The sequence below is a fragment of the Mytilus edulis genome, chromosome 2 (assembly GCF_963676685.1).
Source record: "Mytilus edulis chromosome 2, xbMytEdul2.2, whole genome shotgun sequence".
NCBI lineage: Eukaryota > Metazoa > Mollusca > Bivalvia > Mytilida > Mytilidae > Mytilus > Mytilus edulis.
In genome coordinates this window covers 71,738,158-71,760,751 of record NC_092345.1, presented here as the reverse complement: position 1 = coordinate 71,760,751, position 22,594 = coordinate 71,738,158, and the positions used below count along the sequence as shown (strand labels likewise).

Genomic DNA, 22,594 nt, shown 5'->3' with positions numbered 1-22,594 from the left:
GTAAAAAATCGCCCTACAACAAAGTTTGTCACATATTTCATCTTAAGTTTTGCATATATTGTTTAAAATCTCTTTCTGTTAACTGATTTAAAATTTTGGTTTTTGATTTTAAATTTGTTGATGTTCATTGGTGAATTATCTGTAGGGATGAGCTTAGGATGCAAAAAAAGGACTTTAGAAGATGTGCTAATAAATGAGATCGAATAGGTAGTTTTTTTGCGGTCGGTTATACGATAACAGGAGTCTTTTCTACGATGACAACTATCGATTTCAAAACTTGAATGTGTATGATTGTGTAACAAAAACAACCACGTCAATTTCAGCATGCATGTTTAGTGAATGTCGAGTCTGAAGCGTAGGACAACTCGTAAACTCCTGTTTCAAATTTGTCAATGTTTTGTTATTTGTTTCTACTGTTGAAATTAGTTGTTTTGTTAAAATAGATAGTTATTCACGTTGAGCGATGTATTATTGTTGACAAGTCGAGATTCTGTTTTTGCGAACCCGTTCTATTCAGGTTTTGTTTTTGTAAAACCACTTACGGCAACATGAATGCAATTTCAAAAGTTGATAACATTTATTATTATACCACAGATGTCATTTCTATATAAAATAAGTACACAATATTTTCACTATTTTGCAAATTACAAGCTCTGAACTATTGGACATGGGTGAAACTATTAGACCGGTCAAAAATTTCAAACTTTTAGACCTGGGTGAAACTATTGGACCGGTCAAAATTTCCAACAATTGGACCTGGGTGAAACTATTTGACCACAAGCGTCATTGTTTTTCGCGGAATTTTAAATGCAGCTACGCGATTGGAGGATTTTGAAAATAACGCGGAAATAACGACGTCGTGTTTTACCTATTGTATCTAGTATAGGGTTGACGCCAGTGCAAGCCGTAGCCTTAGCATTTGAACATATCTATGAAGTAAACGTTACGGTTTGGTTTCTTCTTTTTAATATTACGATAGTTGATTGATCACCGCCATTCATTGTCTGTTGTTTTTTTCGATATAATAAAACACTTAAAGACTGGATATTCGTGGAATTGTTACTTTATTGTCCCTCGGATACAACTATTACCCTCGGCTACGCCTCATGACAATAGTTGCTCCTCGGGACAATAAACTTACTATTCCACTAATACCCAGTCAATAAGTATACAATGTTTACGGCAAAAAACGTATAAATACATATTTCTTCTACCGGGGAATGTGTATATTAGAACTGCAATCTCCATCCCTTAATAATCAAAAAGCTGCACTGTTAACTAGAATCTTCTTTATGACTTTTGAATTTCTGGTGTATTTACAGATTGACAAAACCATAAAATAAACTGCACGGTGACCTTTAGTTGTTAATTATGTGTCATTTGGTCTGTTTAGCCTCGGTCACACCTTACCGGATAGCTCAAACGGACGCCTAACGGATGAAAATAAAAGTTGTCCGTTGACAAAATTGTTATCCGTTGGGAGTCAGTTGATGTAATGACCGAATAAAACGGACGTGTAACGAATGCATAACGAACACACACCGGATATACAACGTACGAGAAACGGAAACGTAACGGACAGAACGGATGTCGAACGTACATCAAACGGACGAGTACCGCATAAAACGGACACATAACGGAAGAGTACCAGATAAAACGGATAAACAAGATATACGGAAAATTAAAGGCGACAATAATAATACATGTAAATCGCATTAATATTCAAAATGTTTCTGTGTAACTGGTTTTGGTTTGTTTTTCAAAATGCCGCCAAAGGGCATTGTCTGGTCTGAATAAGAGCTGCTCGATTGTGACGACGTTCCTTTACTCTAAGATCGATTATGAATAAAATTAATTCATGAACCTTAAGAAATCTGACATACAAATAATTTGCATTTCTGACGCGAAATTTTTCAATAGCCATTTATCCGTTTCAGATCCGTTCAGCATCCGTTTTATCCGTTATACGTCCGGTAGAAATCCGTTTCTCATTCGTTCAACATCCGTTTTATCCGTTAAACGTCGGGTAACAATCCGTTGGTGAACTTATCTTCCAGACCTCCAACGGAGTATAACGGACATGTAACGGATACAAAACGGAAACAAAACGGATGAGTACCGTACAAAACGGACGCCTAACGGACGTTCAACGGACATTTTATCCGTTGGACGTCCGTTCAAAGTTTTGAAAATGCTCAAAATTTTCCACCGGACAGAACGGACGTCGACGGACAAAACGTACACTTAACCGTCATGCAACGGATATGGACGGACGTCTAACGGATAATTACGGACGTCTAACGGACATGAACGGATTGAAAAAAAGTTATCCGTTAGGCGTCCGTTCGAGCTATCCGGTAAGGTGTGACCGAGGCTTTATGGAGAGTTGTCTCATTGACAATTATACCACATCTTCTTATTATATATGCAGCAAAATTCTTATTAAAAAGTAGAATAACAAACATAATTAACTCCGTGGAAAATTCTAAGCGAAAAGTCCCTAAGCAAATAGCAAAATCAAAATTTCCAACACACCAATCAAACGAATGGATAACAACTTTTATATTCCTGACTTGGTACAAGCAGAATATTATGTAGAAAATGGTAGACAAAAACTTGTCCTGAGTATAAATTACATTTGCCGCTAGGCAATAGCCAGCCATTCATCGACATCCATGGTAAGATCGTTTTTATATTGTTTAATAGGTAATACAATTGATGTGATTATGGAAATTTTAACATAAATGCCATACCTGATAAAACATATGGTCCTTCAAACTGTTTAATTAAAATATTAGTATGCAGATTGTTGACATTGCCAAAAAGTATGTCTCACAAATTGTGATGTTGTCTTTTGTCTTTTTGTGAGATGTTTGTTTTGCTTTATAACAATCTGACGAGTCAAGCCTTTTAAAAATATTTTACTGTTTGTTCTCGTGTTGTGTTATTACATCATTGTCTCAGGTTAGAGAAGCGCACAGAAACATGGTTATCTCCACCATCTATATGCCCTTGTCTGCATCGAAGCGCATGCTATTATGTAATTGTCGTCTCATTTTTTTTTCGTTTACTGTTCTGTTCATTAATTAGGCTTTGTTTTGTGTTTTGTTGAAATGGTGCTTTTATTCCGCAATTTGCTTTTTGTCCGACACTTTTGCTATTAGTTCGTTGCTTTTTGTTCGTTTTGCTTATTGTCCGATATTTTTGCTTAAATCCACGTGATTTTTACTCTATTGAATAGCTGTCTCATTGACAATAGCGTCAAATTTCAATATTTTACACCAACGCCATAGATACAATTCGAACATGACACAATTAGCTTAATAATATTGTTACATGTTAGATAAGTATTTTGCTGGTTGTGTCTGCAAAACAAGTAGATAAATTGATGTTGGAAATGGGGGACAAGACGACCCTTTAAAGACTCCAGTTCAATTTAAAATATTTCATGGATTTGAAATTCTAGAGAAAGAAAAACCCAACTAATTCACTTGAAACCATCATTTGATATAGGAAGTAGAAGCTGAAGTCAACTGGTGTGTTACATGGGTGTTCACAAGCGATTTAAAATTTTCCGGTTTGGTTAGAAAAACAATATATTTTGAAAGATAACAGGTTTACTGGCTCATACAGTTTCAATGTTGAAAAACACAAGCAGGATTGTAATGGGTAATTGAAAGTCCAACATCACTACCACTTACAAAAAAAACCCTTAAAAAACCAAACAAACCAACAACATCCAAATGAAACACAAATCCCTTTTCAGAATAGCATTGTCTTTCGTTTTTTATCATGTAAAATAAGTACAATATACAATAAAAAAAATTCAATACACTCTTTTCTACTGCTTTTCTATTACAAGCAATTCGATGCTCGCAGATTTATTGAAAATACTATAACATAACATATCTGTTTATCACATGCCAACGTACTTCATCAAGGTACGTGTCCATTACAGCAACCTGATTCTACAGAAAAAAAATAGTGAGTTAATAATAAGTTCTTTCGGAAATGAACACAAACCGAAATTTTTTTTTCTTTTCATTTTACCGTCAATAACATTTAAAAATACGTACGAAGGGCAAAAGAAATCTATCAATCGTATATTTGTTAAAAATAGTTCAACTCCGCCACAAGGTCATGTGTCTTTCCGTAATCTGGATACTTGTTTTAGTTGTCTTATTTCATATCTCAATATTAGTTTTGCAAAATTCGTTGCTGGTATATTATAGTATGTGAAAGTTAATTTTAAATTTATACACAATGTTTTACACTCTGAAAATTATAATTTTGTATAGCATCTGTTTTCTAGAGAAGACTGTGTTTTTTTTGTAATTTATGTCGTTAGGTTTCTGTCATATAAGCGTGTAGTCCATTCCTCTTTTTTATACCGTTTTTATGTAGGACTGCACACAATATTTGAGGAATTATTAAAATTTTGTATGCACTGCATAATAAAAGACATTAAAGCACTAGCGGCCTTAGGTTTATAAAAATAGAAAAACAGGGAAACGGTCATGATACATCTGAATATTATAAAGAAAGGAAATACTACCGTGCCTACATAAACGACATACATGTATAAGTAAATGTAATAAAGGACTTACCAGGTATACACATTCCTTTAATCGGGTCATAGAAATAACCTTCACCACACTCACACTGTGTATTAGGCGGACAGGAAGCAGACGTTTGCAACTGCTTCTGAACCCTCTCATTACTTTCACATTGTTCTGTGTCAGAGTCCCAATATGCGTTTTCTGGACAGGTAAAACGGGATAGCAGAACTTTGATCAAACGTGAATATCTTCCGTCTTTTATATTTTCTCCCATCTTCTTATCTATCACATAAAATAAAGGCAACAGTAGTATAACGCTGTTCGAAACTCATAAACCGATAGAAAAAAACCAAATCCGGGTTACAAACTTAAACTGGGGGAAACGCATTAAATATAAGACAACAACAACACAACATTAATATGTAACACACACAGAAACTAACTAAGCATTAGACAAAATGCGATGAAAATAACAAATATAACATCAAAACTAAATACATGAATTTGGGAAAGAAAAGTACCATGACACGTCTCATAGTAATTTGAAATCACACTCAAATAAAAAAGGAAAAAAACGACACAACAGAAACACAACGTTAACATGTAACACACACAGAAACAAACTATAATAAAAACAATGGCTATTATCCTGACTTGGTACAGGACATTTTTTAAATTAAAAAAAATGGTGGGCATGCCAAACCTCCCGCTTTAATGACAATGTTAAATGTAACATTAAAATGACAACATAACATTACAGGACTACAATACAAATAAATAGGAGAACATATTTGACAAAGAAACACACGAATAATAGTTAACAAAATGCACCAGGTTTAAATTTAATACGCCAGAAGTGCTTTTCGTCCACACAAGACTTACATGTCCTAGTGACGCTCAGAAACACAAGGTCGAAAGCGAAAACAAGTACAAAGATGAACAGCACTGAGGACCAAAAGTTCAAAAGTTGTGCCAAATACGGCTAGGGTTTTCTGCTTGGGTAAAGTACATCCTTATCATTTAGAATAATTTATACTTTTGCAAACAGTAAATTTTATAAAATGACTATATAAAAGATATACATGATAAACAGAACCGGATACATAACATAAACCAACATAAACGATATTGGATTTATACGCAAAAACTATGTAAAAATAACACCAATATTTAAAAAGGTTACATTTTTAAATACAAGTGTCAATATATATTTCGGAGAACAGACATACTTCTTCAATAAGATATAAACGTATCTCATCAATTTTATTCTGATACAAAAATGTATTACTAAAAACAATCTTAAACGTAGTTGACATTTTGAATCAAACCATCCTTTCATAATAACTAAAATTTTCAAAATTTTAAGTTCAGGCAAATTTGAAATCTACAAATCATATATATATTGAAGTCTATATTAAGGAAAACATTGCAAATTTTTATATGTATTAGATCATCTAGGCTAAATAAAATATTGAATTCAGATTTGCGCAACGGTACTTACAAATGTATATAAGAAGACAGTAATATTCGAAGAGGATATTATAAAATCGTGTTGACAGATATTTCGGCTGAACACATAGCCTTCGTTTGAACTGTTTTACAATTGCCATTTTGGAGCATTTTAAAGCTGACTATGTGGTATTGACCTTGCACATTAAAGAACACCTTACGGTGACATACAGTTGTATTTCTGTGTCATTTGAACTCTTTTGAAGAGTTGTCATATTTTAAATTATACCATATCTTTGTTTATATTTACAAGTGTCCATATATATAAATATATACATCTTTTATGCATAAACTTTACAATACGTATATACATACTTTCACTGCGGCATTCTGCAAGTTGAAGACTGACCAGCACATTTATAACCAGAAAAAGTCCGGCTGATATCATATTGTATCGTTCACTATCGTTTCCAATACTCTCTATTTGTATGCAAAAACAAACTCTGCAAATGATACTTATGTGTCTGTTTTAACCACAGATCTGATCAAGCACAGCATAACATATACATGTAATTAAACCTCAACGGATTAATTTTTCTATCATATTGAACAAAAAGTTGCTTATATAATAAAAGTTTGATAATGACATGTTCAAAATTAATTCGAACAATTATAAATTTGTAAATCAGTTATTATCGAATGCAAAACACGTCAGCATGACTTATATTGGAGTTCAAAAGGTGCAAAATCCAGGGAATGGCGTATACAAACACATTAATTGAAATAATTTCTAAGTATGCATGTCATAAGGTTTTAAAACCTACTCACCAATGGGTTAGTTGAACCTTTTAGGGCATTTGTTAACAACCAATAGTGCAAAACACTTATTAATTAAAAACAAAGTCTTTTAAGGAATTAAATTTTATTTTCCCATCACGTCCTTACATAATTTTAGGTTTTTATTCATTGTAGCATGTATTTCAATTAAATGCTACATCACTTGGAGAAAGGAGATATACTTTTTAATTAAGTCCTAGCACTCAATTAAAAAAAGGGATAACGCCTTCACTGGGAATATTTTTACCGCATAGTTTGTGTATTGGTTTAATCAGGAAACTACCAGTCTAATGTATGAAAAAAACCGAGAAACTAGAAACACTCACGAATAACACTAACAATTGACAACCACTGAACAACAGGCTCCTGACTTTGGACAAATGTATAACAATGCAGCAGGATTAAACGTTTTAACAGGATAATGTAACGTTATGTTTATTATTATTAGAATTGAAATGAAAGCATCGATCATTCAGGAAAGTTGATATTAGCGTTATATATCAATTGACCCTATAGGAGAAGTAACATTGGTTTTATATACCAATGGAAAATAAAAGAGAAGTATCCTTAGTTTAAAATCTATGATAAGGAAGATCAGAAAAAAGTTACAGTTATCGTTCTTTTTACCAAAAATCTTATGTCAATTTACAATCTTGATTTTCAAACTAATAATGCTTAACACTTTTTGAAGGACTATCTTCTCTATTGAAAATATAAGTGAGATAAATCACAAACTTTTCTACAAATAAATCAAGCGGAGCACAATGTAAATACAATCCAAATCCGTCTCCTCGTGCAATCGTCTAAAATATCTGAAATACAACCATTATAAAGTATTAGTATTCTTCATTCTATATCCAGAGAAAGAGACTTATTTTTCTCAATAAAAAAATAATGACAGCTATACATGTTTTTGATAAAGAATTATCTTAATTTACTACACCATAATTTCGGAGAAAATCATGCGTTGTAAAAATGAATTCATCTCTATGAATTCTAAAGATACTTCATACCAGAGATATTTAATAAAAACCAATAGAATAATCTTTGAGTATGTATCTCTCAGTTGAGTATATATAACAATATGTTCGTTTTCTGTTCCGTTTTCTAATAATACTAGTAACAGTTTCTGTCTTTTACATATAAGGAAGTTGTTGAAAGGATTTGATATTTATTTCTACGACAGTTTTGCGGACCGCATCATATATTGATGACGTTATGGAATACATGACAATACCTGTGTTCCAGACGAACGCACATAAATTCAATTTATTATTGCCAATTCCTCATCCTCATTTTCTGGTTTATTAAGTAAACGAATGTGACACATAACCAAAATTATATTTAGTGATATACAGGGCATAGAATACCACTGATCAAGCAGAAACTATTAACACTTTATAAAACCCATGTGCTTATTAGCAGCTGTTGTTGCTCAATGTAATCTTTTGTGGTCTGATATTAGTTTTATCTCTTTTCTATTGCTTATAAGGTTGTCTGTGTTATTTATATTAATGGATTTTGATAGCCACATGGTGACTTCTTGCTTACATGAATAAGATGCACGCGTTATCAATTCAAGCAGATGTTTTTTTATGAGCGATGTTTCAAAGGTCGGTTCACAGTAGAAATAACTGATCCATTGTACATTGACCAATTATTCATACAACGTCAAACACATATGATTTAGTTTAATAATTCGCCTTATCTTTTATTCGCAAGGCTATTGTTTGTCAGAAAGTAACTTGTATCATATGGGTGTATTATAAAGACAGTTTAACAAAACATTACCGTGGAACTATAAGCTTGGCCGCATACCATACAGACAATAATAAAAAGAAAAACATAAAAAACCTGTTTAACTATTGAAACCAAAATCGTACTTAACAGTTGCGTAATTGAAGTGAGATCACAATATGATGTATTTGGCCTTATATACCTGATTTTTTTTATCATTGTTATTGGCTGTCAACTAGCTGTCAGTAACTGTGAGTACTCTCTGAGTATTTATTGTAGCACTTATTGTATTTGTGTTGTTTAGAAGTACCTGTCCGCATCCACTCTGCATTATATCCATCTGATGACTTAAGCCCTTTTCAACTGATATTACAGTTTGTTCTTAATTTGTACTTTTACACCGGTGTCCCAAGTTATGGAAAGTGTTGGGCGCTCACAAACATGATTAACACCGCAACATTCTTTATGTGATTGTCCGAATTCAGGGTCAGCTAGTGAAGTGGTGTGTGCAGAATTATGATTTCCTTAAAACAATTGTTACGAGTTAGACCGTTAGTTTGTATTGCAATTCTATCTTTAATTATTTTACTTTGTCCATTGTTTAAACTGGATTGTCTCATTCCATTTAAACAGTTTCGAGTTCAACGGACGAGTATTGAGGACTAGAATTTGGTATCCTTTTTCTTTATTAAATTCTTTGAGACATTTCGCAGAAACTCTAACCATTTTTCTTTTCTTTTAGTTTTATTTTGTATGTTAGTGTACTGTGTTGATATATATATATATATAGTTGAGTTTACTGGCTGTTCTAAACTATTGTTTTAATGCTGTATTATTTGTAAAGTTTGTCATTCAACTAACAAGATGCACTAAGGGAGTAAGATTTGTAAAACTAATAATAAATATGACACAAGCAAGTGTAAATTTGGGAAATTTGTATTTCGTTTTTGAAAGGTAATAGTTGTGAATTTAGCACTGACATTAAATTTGGTTCTATACCAAAAAAAACGGCGAAAAATATCAGATGGACATTCAGAGTAATACATCGAAAATCAACTGACAACGCCATGGTTAAAATAGAAAAAGACAAACAGAAAAATAAAATTATACACGACACAACAAAGGAAACAAAAGACTAAGCAACACGAACTCCATCAAAATCGCCGGGTGATCTCAGATGCTCCGGAAGGGTAACCATATATTGCACCACATGTGACACTTTTCGTACTGCTCGTGTTATAAAAACCAGGTAAAACGTCTAATTCGGTAGGTCACGTTCGTGAAAAGGGAATGGAATTGTAGTTTCGACATAAGGAATATATCCGATATCATCTGTGAAACGGATATTCAGTAACGTTCAACCAACTCGTGATGGCGTCCGTAAAATTTACGATGGGATAAGTTCAACCTCACCATTTGGACATCTTGGTTTAATAGCTTCTTTGTGAGAAGCAACCCTCTCGCAAGGAAATTAAGCCCGGGAATATCGTATCAGTTGGGAGATATATATACTCCGTATGCAGGCGCTGCTTGAATGTTGCTTCATAGAAGTAGAAAGTTCACAATTGGGAAGCTATAATCATCTCTTTTGTCGTAAAATTATGTTTTCAACCGAGCCTCAATGTCAATGTATAGATATAAGTGAAGATATTTATATATGTTTTCAGATAGTGACTGGACACAATCGGTTTATTTCAGTCTTACAGATTGTTTCAAAATCTCAATAACTTTATTTAATGTAAGAAAAAATAAGAGAGTTACTATTTTCAATCTATTTGTTCAAGCATACAGCATATTAAAAAGAATTTCTTGATCATTTTTGTATGCGTTTTACTTTTATTATGTCATGAAATCAAAAGCTCAAACACATCAATAGAATGGAAAACAATGTTCATATTCCTGGTTTTGGTACTGGTATTTCCTGTCTCAAAAAATAATGGATTAATTATATTTTTATATCTAACTAAACCTCGCACGTGTATGACAGACATATAACATTCCATTATATTAACAACAATGCATGAGCAAAACAAATTGATATAGTAGGTACAAATGTCAGAAATTGGGGTGCAGAAGTCAACATTGAGGGAAAAAAATTAACTGGTTTGTAGTATGTTTTAAAATGATGTGTTTATACAATGTGGTGAAATAAGTTTATAATATCATATATGGACAAATCCATTAAAAAACAGGGGTATATACTCATATAATATTAGGAAAGGAACCATTTCTAAAAATCCAAACTGCAATTATAATTTTCTGACCTACTTTCGTATCTACAGTACATATTTCTATTTAATCCCTGTTCAGAATTGAATCAAATTTTTCAGTCGCTTCATCATACACTGCAATTGTCTTCATCCTTGATCCATTTTTGAGACTTCCTTCAGCAAAAAATGGAGAGATCTAGTATTTTATTTGGGGCTAGAGGTATCAATTGTCAGTTTTTGTCGCCTTTTATAGTTACTATTTATACTATACAGTAAGTTTTTTTTTATCATTGTTGAAAGCCATATCATGACCCTTGATTGCTTATATCGTTGGAATTTTGAACTATGTGAAAAGTTGTCTCATTGTCGATTATACAATATCTCCTTTATTTTTAAAATGAAGATTTCAGCGTTTCTATTGTCAAATTTTATATGTCTCAGATTAAACATATCTGAAAAATCATCGGTACACACCTTGTGTGTGCTAAAACACAGACTTCTGAATTGTTGCAACCATCGTAAAATAGCAACGCAGTATCGATGTGGTCATTTAAAATGAAATAGCAATTCATCAAGTTGGTATGTTTAAAAACCTTTTCCGGATTAACTTGAATCAGTAGCGCTCGAACAAAAAACAAAATCATAAAAATCCAGTATTGTATCGTGCTTGAAAAGTTACGAAGCGATATGACTAATTATAGATCATAAGTAAATGTTTTTTTAGACAGAATTTTCTTATAATTTGCCAAAATGAAGATTTTACTATGCTTTTTTCAAAAATATCATAAAAGGTATGGGTCACCGTGCTATTTTTCAAGCTATGAGTCGTTGAAAATTGCCTAATTGGGTTAGTTTGTTCATGAAATAACACATAAGAGTGCATAAAAAAAATATATGAAATAAAATTTTAAAATAAATTGTGAAAAGATATGTTTCATAATATGTTTTAAGAAAATAAAAAGAAAACATGGTGTCACCGAACTTGTTCTCTTGCCACAAGTGAAAATAAAAAAATCCCAATTAGCCCAGTATAAATTTTGTACTAAAAGAGTTATCTTCCCTTAAACGGCTGATTTAAAAAAAAAATGGTTTTAAAAACCAAAAAGGTTGATATTTGCTAAACTAACAAGTTTTCTTTATATTAATAAAAAGTCTAACCATTTAATTTCCAATCTGTTTCCAAATTTGCTGATTTGGGCAAATAACTAGACCGATTTCGTACTGTGATTGTACAATCCAAGATTGTGGTATACCATGAATCTACCTTAAGTCAACAGTTGTTTGAATATCGTGCATCGATTACGACGAGCCAAATAAAGGCAAAAAACAAAAAATAGGGTAGGTGCGTTAGAAGGTACCAAAAGGAGATTAAACGTCTCCAATATATTATGTCTAAAATCATCCCAGGCATAGATTACCTTAGCCGTATTTGGCACAACTTTTTGGAATTTTGGATCCTCAATACTCTTCAACTTTGTATTTGTTTGGCTTTATAACTATTTTGATATGAGCGTCACTGATGAGTCTTATGTAGACGAAACGCGCGTCTGGCATACTACATTATAATTCTGGTAATTTTGATAACTATTTACACCACTGAGTCGACGCCTCTGCTGGTGGGCATTTCGTCCCCGAGGGTACCATCAGCCCAGTAGTCAGCACTTTGGTGTTGACATGAATATCAATTATGTGGTCATTTTTATAAATTTCCTGTTTACAAAACTTTGAATGTTTCGAAAAACTAAGGATTTTCTTGTCACAGGCATAGATTACCTTAGCCGTATTTTGCACAACTTTTGGAAATTTTGGATCCTCAGTGCTCTTCAACTTTGTATTTGTTTGGCTTTATAACTATTTTGATATGAGCGTCACTAGTGAGTCTTATATAGACGAAACGCGCGTCTGGCGTACTAAATTAAAATCCTGGTAACTATTTGAATCACACCTTGTTTAAACGACCGCTTATCTTTGTAACAATTAGCTTACACCTTTTATAACAATTGTTTTTTATGCTATTGTTATTCTGCCATTCTGTGTGATGCAGACTCATGCGGTGGCATACGAAACTGGACGAAGTACACAATTTAGTATTTTCTTCTTCTATGATAAATCGATTTAGAACAAATTTAGTTAAAGAGAATATGTGGTATGAATGCAAATGAGATAATTCTCCATCCAAGTCATAAAGTGTAAGAAATCGATTAAAGGTAAAAGTACGCCCTTTAACGCAGAGCCTTGTCTTACACTTATTAACAAGCTATCAAATGCCTATTGCAAAACTATTAAAACAGAAGAAAAAAACCCAGTTTAATAAGTATGAAAAAATACCACAAGAAACAACGAGAAACAATTATGAATACCATCAACAAACGACACCAACTGAACAACATTTTCCTAACGTAGGATATGTGCAAACAAATGCAGCGGTTTAAACCTTTAAACAGGCGCCAACCCTCACCCTTACACTCATGACATCGAATAAGTACCAACAGGTTATGATTCTAACAGTTATTCAATATGACATAGCTAGGAACCATATATTTTAGAAGCCTATCAAGTAAATAACATTATGTAAACATAATTATCATATCATCTCCCTAATTTAAACCAAATAATATAGAAACCAATTATTTTTATATGCGTGTAAGATAACGTATCAGTTGTGTTTGAATATTTGTGTTTACCTTTGTATTAATATACATTAATTTGGACTTTGCAGAGCATGTGGATATACTATAAAGGTAAATAAAAAACGACAAAAACTGTTTGTTGACGTCAAATTAAAAGATCTACACAACCTATTTTGTTGGCTTCTCTGATTATTTTTGTTTATTTTTGTTTATCTTTGTTTGAATTTTTTAATCAGACATTTTGTATGCATGTGATGTATGTTCACACAGATTTGACTGCTGAGTCCCAATTCTTGTCACATTAACCTATTTATCTTACCTCCTATACATTTCCAGGCATATGATTGGTTAAAAGCATCCGCGTGCAAACCGTGTATATTTGATATTAGGTTAGTAGGGAGGCGGGGCTTATCTCATACACGGTTAGTAGTGGAGTTACGTCCCTTTATATTTCATTTTAGGTAAGAAGGGGGCGGGGCTTATTTCATACACGGTTAGTAATGGTGTTATGTCCCTTTATAAAAACAAAACGGTACTGAGAAATAATCTTAAAAGTTCCAACAGACGAAGAAATTGATGATTAAGATTGAAATAAATTCATAAAACACATTTAAACCTTACAAGATTTCATTGTTGGCATCTGTATTTGTAGAATTAATGTATTTTCTTAATGCTAACAGTATTCATGACTTGCTCATTTTGAGAATCACTAGTCTTAATTTCACACGTTCAGATAGTCGGTAAGATAAATTCGTTACATAGTGTGTTAGTGACCGAATACGGTATATATGAGGTCTCACCCTATATGGAAATTACTGACCCCATATATACCGTATTAGGTCACTAGCACACTATGTAACTAATATTACACACACTGTTAAGGTTGCTCACCCAAATTGTCAATTTAACGGAACTACAAACAATTGTCATACAAGTGTGATGTATAACTATCTATCAAACCAGGTTGAAACCAGCATTTGTTCGGAGAATGCCTGAACATTGTCAGAAATATGACAGTTTTTTCACTAGTTCGTTTGTTTTGTCAGTTTTTCGGGAGTTCCGTTTTTGAATTTGCCTTAGAGATCTGTATTTTGTGAAACTTTTGACATAGGCAGTTGTTTAGAGTAAACTGCAAGTGATAAATCGTCTTTTTTGTAACTAACAAATATTCAGATTTTTTGAATATGATTTCTTCTAAAACAAAAATCTTAAAATTTCAAAAGATTAAACAATTAATTTTAGATTGTACATTTATTTGTGTCTGTCTTTCGCTCTGTTCAAAGTATTATCTTTTGCCGCCATCTACATGTGGGTTATCAAATACACCACCGTCTGAAATTATAAATATACGTTATTAAGATATCGGGTCACTAAATTAGTTTCCATCAATTGCCTTTTTTGTAGAATATTTGCCATTTCAATACCACAAAGTTGCATTGCTTAATTTCTATGGTGAGCTTATTTAAAATCACTGGGTCGCTGCCACTGCTGGTGGATTTTTTTTTGACCGAGGGTATCACCAGCCATGTAATTAGTAATTCTGCCTTGACAATGAATTATCATTGATATGGTCATAATTTTGAAATAACTGTTTACAAAATTTTGAATTTTTGACATATAAAGGCTTTTCTACCCAGGAATTGATTACCTCAGCTGCTTTTGGCAAACTATTCAGAAGTTTGTTCCTCAATGCTCTTCAACTTCGTATTTTATTCGGCATTTTTACTTATGTTTGATTAGAGCGTCACTGAATTGTCTTTTGGAGACGAAACGCGCGTTTGCCGCAAATATAAAATTTCAATCCTGGTATCTATGGTGAGTTTATTTCCTGCAACCAAAATAGTTCGAATATGTGCAGTTTCCAACAATGATTTATTAGATTTTGTTTAGAAAGTAAATGGGACTTCATTTGCAAGAACTAATGCTACCAATGACTAGAAATCTACGACATTCCCCGATTCATTACTATAGTTAATTGGCTGTTGTATTTTTTTTTTAAATGATGGTTTGTTCTTGTTTTGTGGAATTTACCTAATAAAGAAAGTCCAATTCATATGTCTCTTTAAAAAAATTATAAAAAGTATTCATGCAGAGATAGTGGCAACATATCTAAATTAAAAGTAAATGTCATTTAGAATATTGATCAAAAGTGAAAGTTTCTATCAAGTAATAAACTTACCCGGAAAACATATTTGGAAAGCCTCGACCCATGAGAATCCTTCTTCACACACACACTTTTCTTCCGTTGAATCAAATTCAGAGTTTGGTGGGCATGAACCTATAAATGAAAAAATGTATTCCTTCTCAATTCATTTTCCATTTTTTACATTTTGAACTAATGCATTTTTTTCTTTATTAATTTCGTGAGTCGAACTTAAAACAATGTGCATGCATATACATTATAAGACCTTAAGCACGATAACAGAAGTATGCCCAAAAAGGAACCAAAACAAGCATTGCTTCTGAAGTCAACTGTGCCTGCAAAATTTTGTCCTCAATGCTCTTCAACTTTGTACTAGTTTTGCTAAATATTTTGACATGAGCGTCACTGATAAGTCTTATGTATGCTAAACGCGCGTCTGGTGTGGTAACTTATAATCCTGGTATATGCAGTTAAGGTAATCGATTCGTGGATAGAAAAGCCTTAATATGTCAAAAATTCAAAAAGTGTAAAAGGTAAGGTTCGTAACATAATGGCAGTTCATGTCAGAAATATTCAGTATGAGAGGATTACCCTTTGGGACGAATTGACATATCTACGTTACAATAGGTAATGTCGTAGGCTACTAGTTCCTCTATCATCAGATGAGCTGCTGCTAAAATTAATGGTTTGACAGTCTGTCTAAGTACACTCTGTGTGCTAATAAAGTATATCTGTTAATATTAGATTGTACTAGGTTGGATGATCATACTATAATATTGCCGTTTGTATTTGAAATCCACAGACCATAGTTAAGTAAGGCCTATCAACCAATAGCTTAGTACTAAATCCTTATGAGTTTATGATTCAATCCAATATTTCCAATCTAATTTTTCCAAAATCTTCCAATATGTCTTAGATCCTTCCGTATCATTCTCATTACTGAACGTTAACAACAAAAATGTTTGAACACTGTTGCAATTACTGCTAGGTTAAAACTCACAAATGGTCCGAGACCACCATTGTCGTCCCTTGATTTTCGTTGTTCACAAATATAGTCCCTAGTGTTGACAGTGGGTTACTTGCCATTAATTTTTATACCCCTTCCAAATTTATTTCTCCATGTTCACTGCCTCAAATTGCAAGAAGGGGGTTGAAATTACACTGTAAAAAAATTTGGGTCCAGAATTTTAAAGGAAAGTAGTGATTTGGTCCAGCTGAAAAAGGTTGAAAATGAGCACTTCGGAAGCTGTCAAAAGATTTCAAGACGCCCTAAACATAAAATTGGCCATATTTTGAGTTAGAGGCGATGAAGTTTTCTATAAATTTGATATAATTTGTCCCAAAAGTAGTACAACACACTGTAAAAGTTTCTTTGAGAAAGCGCAGGTGGGATTTTTTTTATTTTCATTTATGTTCTAAAAGAAATGCACTACGAATTAATTGTGTTCTCGGACCTAAGAGGTGAAATCTGTAAATATAGAATTTGTACTCTGGCAACTTCCCTAAATGATTTGATGGTGTCAACTTGTCAAATAGCATGAAACTAAAGGATTTAAACTTTTATTTTATAGAATTTCTGCCAAAACGACCAATTTTGACATTTTATGGTCAAAATAGGCATTTTATAACTTTTTCAATATTGATGCATAAATGGCATCCTGACTTTCTATCTGACAGGTTTTTATGTGTCAATATTTGTGTTTCTATGCCTTTACCTGCTTCTTTTACTTATTTATGAACTCTGAATCTACAGAAAAGAAGTTTATCTCAGATAAAATGTGCAAAATGTGTTGTATGAATGACCCTTGTCTAACGCCTTGTTTGGATGAAGGCAATAGTGGGGAGCTTGGTATATAAAATTTGATGTCCATATTAGAGACTTCACTAAATTTGTATCAAATGCACTTTACAATGTCTATTGTACCTGTTCCATTTCACATACTATATTTCTTTTCTTCTGTAGGATAGCAAGTGGTTTAAATATAAGCCTGTTGAGAATAAATTGCATGAAAGTTTTTCCCTAAAAAGGCAAAAATCTTTGTTTCAGCCCATACTGCTTGTAAGAAAAGTTATTTGCAAGAGTCTTTTTGTGCTCAGATTTGTTGTATCATGTCACATGAGTATAGAAATGATAAAAAAGACACACATTTTTATTTTTTATAGCCTCAATATGCATTTTTAAATGTAAATATGTGGCACGGCCTTAATTGACCCTAAATTTTTTCCAGTCTTACTTGGCCTAAGACCCTTTTAAACTAATATGATATGTTATTTGTAACTTTTCTTTCCATTTAAAGTACTTTAAATACATATGTAAGGATTATTTATAACCAAAAAGCTTCACAAATTTAAAATTGCTGGAAAATATTACATCTTCATGTAAGGCTCCACTTCATTGAAAAACCTGAATTTTTAGGCGCAGGCTCATATAAATTTGACTTATGAATAATTATGCCAAGTCTGATAAATCAAATGAGTACTCTATTGCTTTTAGTACATAAGTTATATATTAAGGCATTTAACAAGTATTTTTTTGCAATATTTAAATTTTTAAAGCCCCAAATGTTGATAGTTGAAATTTTTCAATTTTAACGTCAAAATTTTACACGCAAAGATGAGTATAGAACTAAACTTAATGTCTATAATATACATCCTATTGTCATGAAACTTTGTAAGTAGTGTTATAATACATTAAGCTTTGTTCATACCAAGTTTTTTTAAGATTTGTCTACTCTTTCTACCCTATTAGGTCCGAGACCACCATTGTCGTCCCTTGATTTTCGTTGTTCACAAATATAGTCCCTAGTGTTGACAGTGGGTTACTTGCCATTAATTTTTATACCCCTTCCAAATTTATTTCTCCATGTTCACTGCCTCAAATTGCAAGAAGGGGGTTGAAATTACACTGTAAAAAAATTTGGGTCCAGAATTTTAAAGGAAAGTAGTGATTTGGTCCAGCTGAAAAAGGTTGAAAATGAGCACTTCGGAAGCTGTCAAAAGATTTCAAGACGCCCTAAACATAAAATTGGCCATATTTTGAGTTAGAGGCGATGAAGTTTTCTATAAATTTGATATAATTTGTCCCAAAAGTAGTACAACACACTGTAAAAGTTTCTTTGAGAAAGCGCAGGTGGGATTTTTTTTATTTTCATTTATGTTCTAAAAGAAATGCACTACGAATTAATTGTGTTCTCGGACCAAATGACTGTCGATTCCTTAAAAAGAGTTGTCTCCAATACCCAAAGTCTAACAACTCTCTTCAATTTCAGTGTAGTTATCGAAATCTCAATAAGATACCAGGCATATAAGTATGTACGTGTATTCACTTATTTCAAGTTTAATCTAGTTATAATGTAAGCCAAAAAAGTGTCCCATGAAATGTGTTTCATGAACTATATTTCACAGCTCATCTATGAATTGTCGTTCACGGGACAGAATATCACATTTGCAAACTATAAAATAGTGTCTCCCTTAGTGAAAAATCTCCCTTAGTGAAAAATTGTCCCTAGGACTTGGACATAATTTCATGGATGTTATATAAAAATATGTCACAAGGGGAAATTTTTCATAGTGTAGCTATTTTTTTCTGTCCCTAAATAAGGGAAATAATTTAACAATCATTGAAATGTTTTAATCAATTAGTTAAATCATAACTGAAATTTAAATCAAGACAACACAGATGTAAACAAAAATGGAAAGTGGTGAATATGAACAGCTATATGAATTTTTGTATGATGGTCAATACCCTCCAGAGTTAAATAATAATGATAATAATGTAAAATTCTGCAAGACCTAAACGTATGCGCAAAAAGAAACGACAATCGAGTATTTATTAATATTATTCATGACATTATTGATCTTGTCAAAAATGACAATCCAAAGATGTTAAAACAATTCATTGATTCCCTCTGTATATTTAAAAACAAATGTCAAGTTAGTCTTATTTTGTTTTGTAAATTATTTGGTATTGGACAAGACTTTTATGCATTTTGTACATGATTTCACTATGAAAAAATATCCAACAAAGGTAAAAATAGAATATCTTTTCAAGGGACACTTTTACACAGAAGTTTTTGTCTCATGATCAAAACACGATACAGACAAAACAAATTCATTAGGGATGAACACATAATCAAATTATCTCTTTAAATGATTAAAATACTGGATATCTTTTAAATATTTTCTCTATTCCAAAGACTTGTTAACCCATGCTTATATATGAAAATACATACCATCTACATTCTGACTAATATGTAGAAACAAAACAAACATGAACAATACTTGAATCAAACTGCTGTTCGTATTCGCTGTCCACATTCTCCCAGTACTTTGTCAGTTATAACTTAAAATTATTCGTACAGAACTGATGTGATGCGAATATACAACAAATTGTAATCCAATTCAATATGTGTTCAGTGACATTTATCTCAAGTTATTGTGACTGGGATGTTTAGCATATAACATAATGAACAAATATATGTATCCAATGCATCCTTCTTAAAATCAATATCATGTATTTATCTTTATATACTTTCAAAGGGTAACATGTTTGAAATACTTTTCCCCCTTACATTCCTGTTGTATAAGTATGTGTGTTTATAGACATGTGTTATATCTTATAGATTTGAAGAAAATTTATAATATTAAACAAAGGAGCAGACGTTTAGGCAACAAAAATCAAGCGTGACTGTCTTAAATGTGAGGTTTCCTGAGAAATGTTGGAGAAATCCAGTTACCATATATCACACAAAAACACCGAATGACTGTCATTATGCATAGGAGTAATGTGATGAAAGTATGCGATTATTTATTTAGCGCTTTAAATATGTAAAGATCTTCTTAGTTGTATAGAGGTACATGTTCTATATACAAATAGTATTGTAAATAAAGGCAACAGTAGTATACCGCTGTTCAAAATCATAAATCCATGGACAAAAAACAAAATCGGGGTAACAAACTAAAACTGAGGGAAACGCATAAATATAAGAGGAGAACAACGACACAACACTACAATGTAACTAACACACACAGAAACGGACCAAGCATCAGACAAAATCCCACGAGAATAACAAATATAACATCAAAACCAAATACATTTGGTATACAATCTGCAATTTATAAGTCAGAGCGCTTGATAATAGTAAATGCTTTTCATTTAAAGTGTAGATTTTCGGCACAGCCTACCACAATGTATTAAATGAAAGTATTAGGATATTGATGACATTTCATATACGAATTCAGTTGAAGAAATTAGAAATAAAAAAAAACATAATCAGTAAGAATACGTTGGTCAGACACAATACAAAAGGAATGAACACACCAGGAGAATAGGATATCTTGATATGACAAAAACCGCTCGTTTCTATTTCCCTTCATATATAGATAAAGCAGATGTGGTATGAGTGCCAATGAGACAACTTTCCATCCAAATCGTAATTTGTAAAAGTAAACATTATAGGTCAAAGAACGTTCTACACCCCGGAGCCTTGGCTCCGATCGAACAGAAAGTTATAAAGGGCTACCAGAATGTAAAGTCATTCAAACGGGAAAATCTACGGTCTAATCTATATAAAAAACTAGAAACAATGAACACTTGTGAACCACATCAACAAACGACATATATGTAAACTATGATATGTATTACTTAGCTTGTAGTTTTCTCGTTTGTAGATGTTTACGTTTTTAATTTAGGGTCTTTAGTAGCTGACAATTTTGGTAATGGGTTTCCTCATTGTGGAATGCCGTACATTCGGTTAAAGAAACTTTTTTTCGGCTTATATGTGAAAGGACGTTACTAACCATATTTGATGTCTTTCTACGAGTTGTTGGTGGACGGCATCATGTTTTTGTTGACCGTAATGAAATACCTGTCTAGCAAATTATATGTCTATTGTTTATGGTATTATCTGTGTGATTTATATCAATGGATTTTGGTTGACACATGCTGACTTCTTTCTTGCATAATTAGTATACATGCATTATTGATTCGACCAGATGTTTTATTATGACGATGCTTCAATGGTTTTAATTCAGTTGTAGCATGTGTTTTTTATTCTTGAGGTTTTTGATTGTCACAACAGAAAGTAATTAGTACCACATTGATGTATAATTTACACAGATTGGTTAACAAATCACCGTGGTAGTTTATAAAAGTCCCGCATACAATACACACAATAAACAAACATAAAACATTAAAAAACTGTTGAATAATAGGAAACCAGTTTCACACATGCAGCTACGTAATTGTAGTGAGATCATAATGTAATATATAATGCGGATGAATATTAATTCGCTTATTTGCAGTTTGAAACAAGTTTTTAATGTTTTTTACTTTTATCTTTAATTATTTTTCTTTGTTCCCAGCATTATCTTGTGATCTACATCCCTTTAAATGGTTTGAAAGTAAATCGTTGGAGTTTTGAATACTAGATGTCAAGTATTGTGTTGAATTTTTTCTTTTAATAAATACTTTGATCTAGTTCTCAGTAATTACAAACATTGTTTTTATTTCTTGTAGTACTGTTTCGTATGTAAGGGTATACATATAATTTGGGTAAGTGGCAGTTCTGAAGTGTGATAAATACGCTTTGATTTATGTACCTTTTATTATTCAATCAAGTGACAGCTTTAGCTAGCTATAAAGCCAGGGTTAATCCACCATTTTCTAAATAAGAAAATGCCTGTATCAACTCAGGAATATGACAATTGTTCATTCAATTGTTGTGTTTGAGCTTTTGCCATTTTATTAGGGACTTTCCGTTTTGAATTTTCCTCGGAGTTCAGTATTTTTTCGATTTGTTTTTCATAAGATACAATATGGGAGAGAGTATAAAAAAACGTAACAAATCTGACGCATATAAATGTTGGAAATTTGTCTTTCCTTCCTGTAAGGTAACAATTGTAAGAATTCAAATACTTAAATTAAAATTGATTATGTAGCAAGTGAATTCTTGTAATACTGTTAGATATTAAAATACGAATATTGAAGGTTAAAAGATTGTTTGAAAAGCTCTTTAACTTTAATCAAAT

At 32.3% G+C, this 22,594-nt stretch overlaps 1 protein-coding gene and 1 long non-coding RNA gene across 2 annotated transcripts; both read right to left on the bottom strand.

Annotated features, from left to right (window-relative positions):
• Window positions 1-3,837: 3,837 nt before the first annotated feature.
• On the bottom strand, window positions 3,838-6,553 carry LOC139510673 (uncharacterized). Its single transcript, XM_071297216.1, has 3 exons — window positions 6,384-6,553; window positions 4,608-4,841; window positions 3,838-3,968 (listed from the first exon to the last, which is right to left on the bottom strand). The coding sequence occupies exons 1-3, from the start codon at window positions 6,454-6,456 to the stop codon at window positions 3,937-3,939; spliced, it is 339 nt and encodes a 112-aa protein (XP_071153317.1). The 5' UTR covers window positions 6,457-6,553; the 3' UTR covers window positions 3,838-3,936.
• Window positions 6,554-14,658: 8,105 nt separating this feature from the next.
• LOC139512845 (uncharacterized) lies at window positions 14,659-19,992 on the bottom strand. The gene is made up of 3 exons (XR_011662349.1): window positions 19,798-19,992; window positions 15,602-15,700; window positions 14,659-14,754 (listed from the first exon to the last, which is right to left on the bottom strand). It is a non-coding gene; the product is annotated as an uncharacterized lncRNA (long non-coding RNA).
• Between the last annotated feature and the right edge of the window lie 2,602 nt (window positions 19,993-22,594).

Bases quoted from the DNA above. Each gene is read 5' to 3' on its own strand.
- LOC139510673 (XM_071297216.1), bottom strand. From the start codon at position 6,456: ATGATATCAGCCGGACTTTTTCTGGTTATAAATGTGCTGGTCAGTCTT. The intron at 4,842-6,383 runs GTATGTATATAC...TTTATGTGATAG, and splicing joins TGCAGAATGCCGCAGTGAAA to ATAAGAAGATGGGAGAAAAT. The intron at 3,969-4,607 runs GTAAGTCCTTTA...TTTTTTCTGTAG, and splicing joins TAAAGGAATGTGTATACCTG to AATCAGGTTGCTGTAATGGA.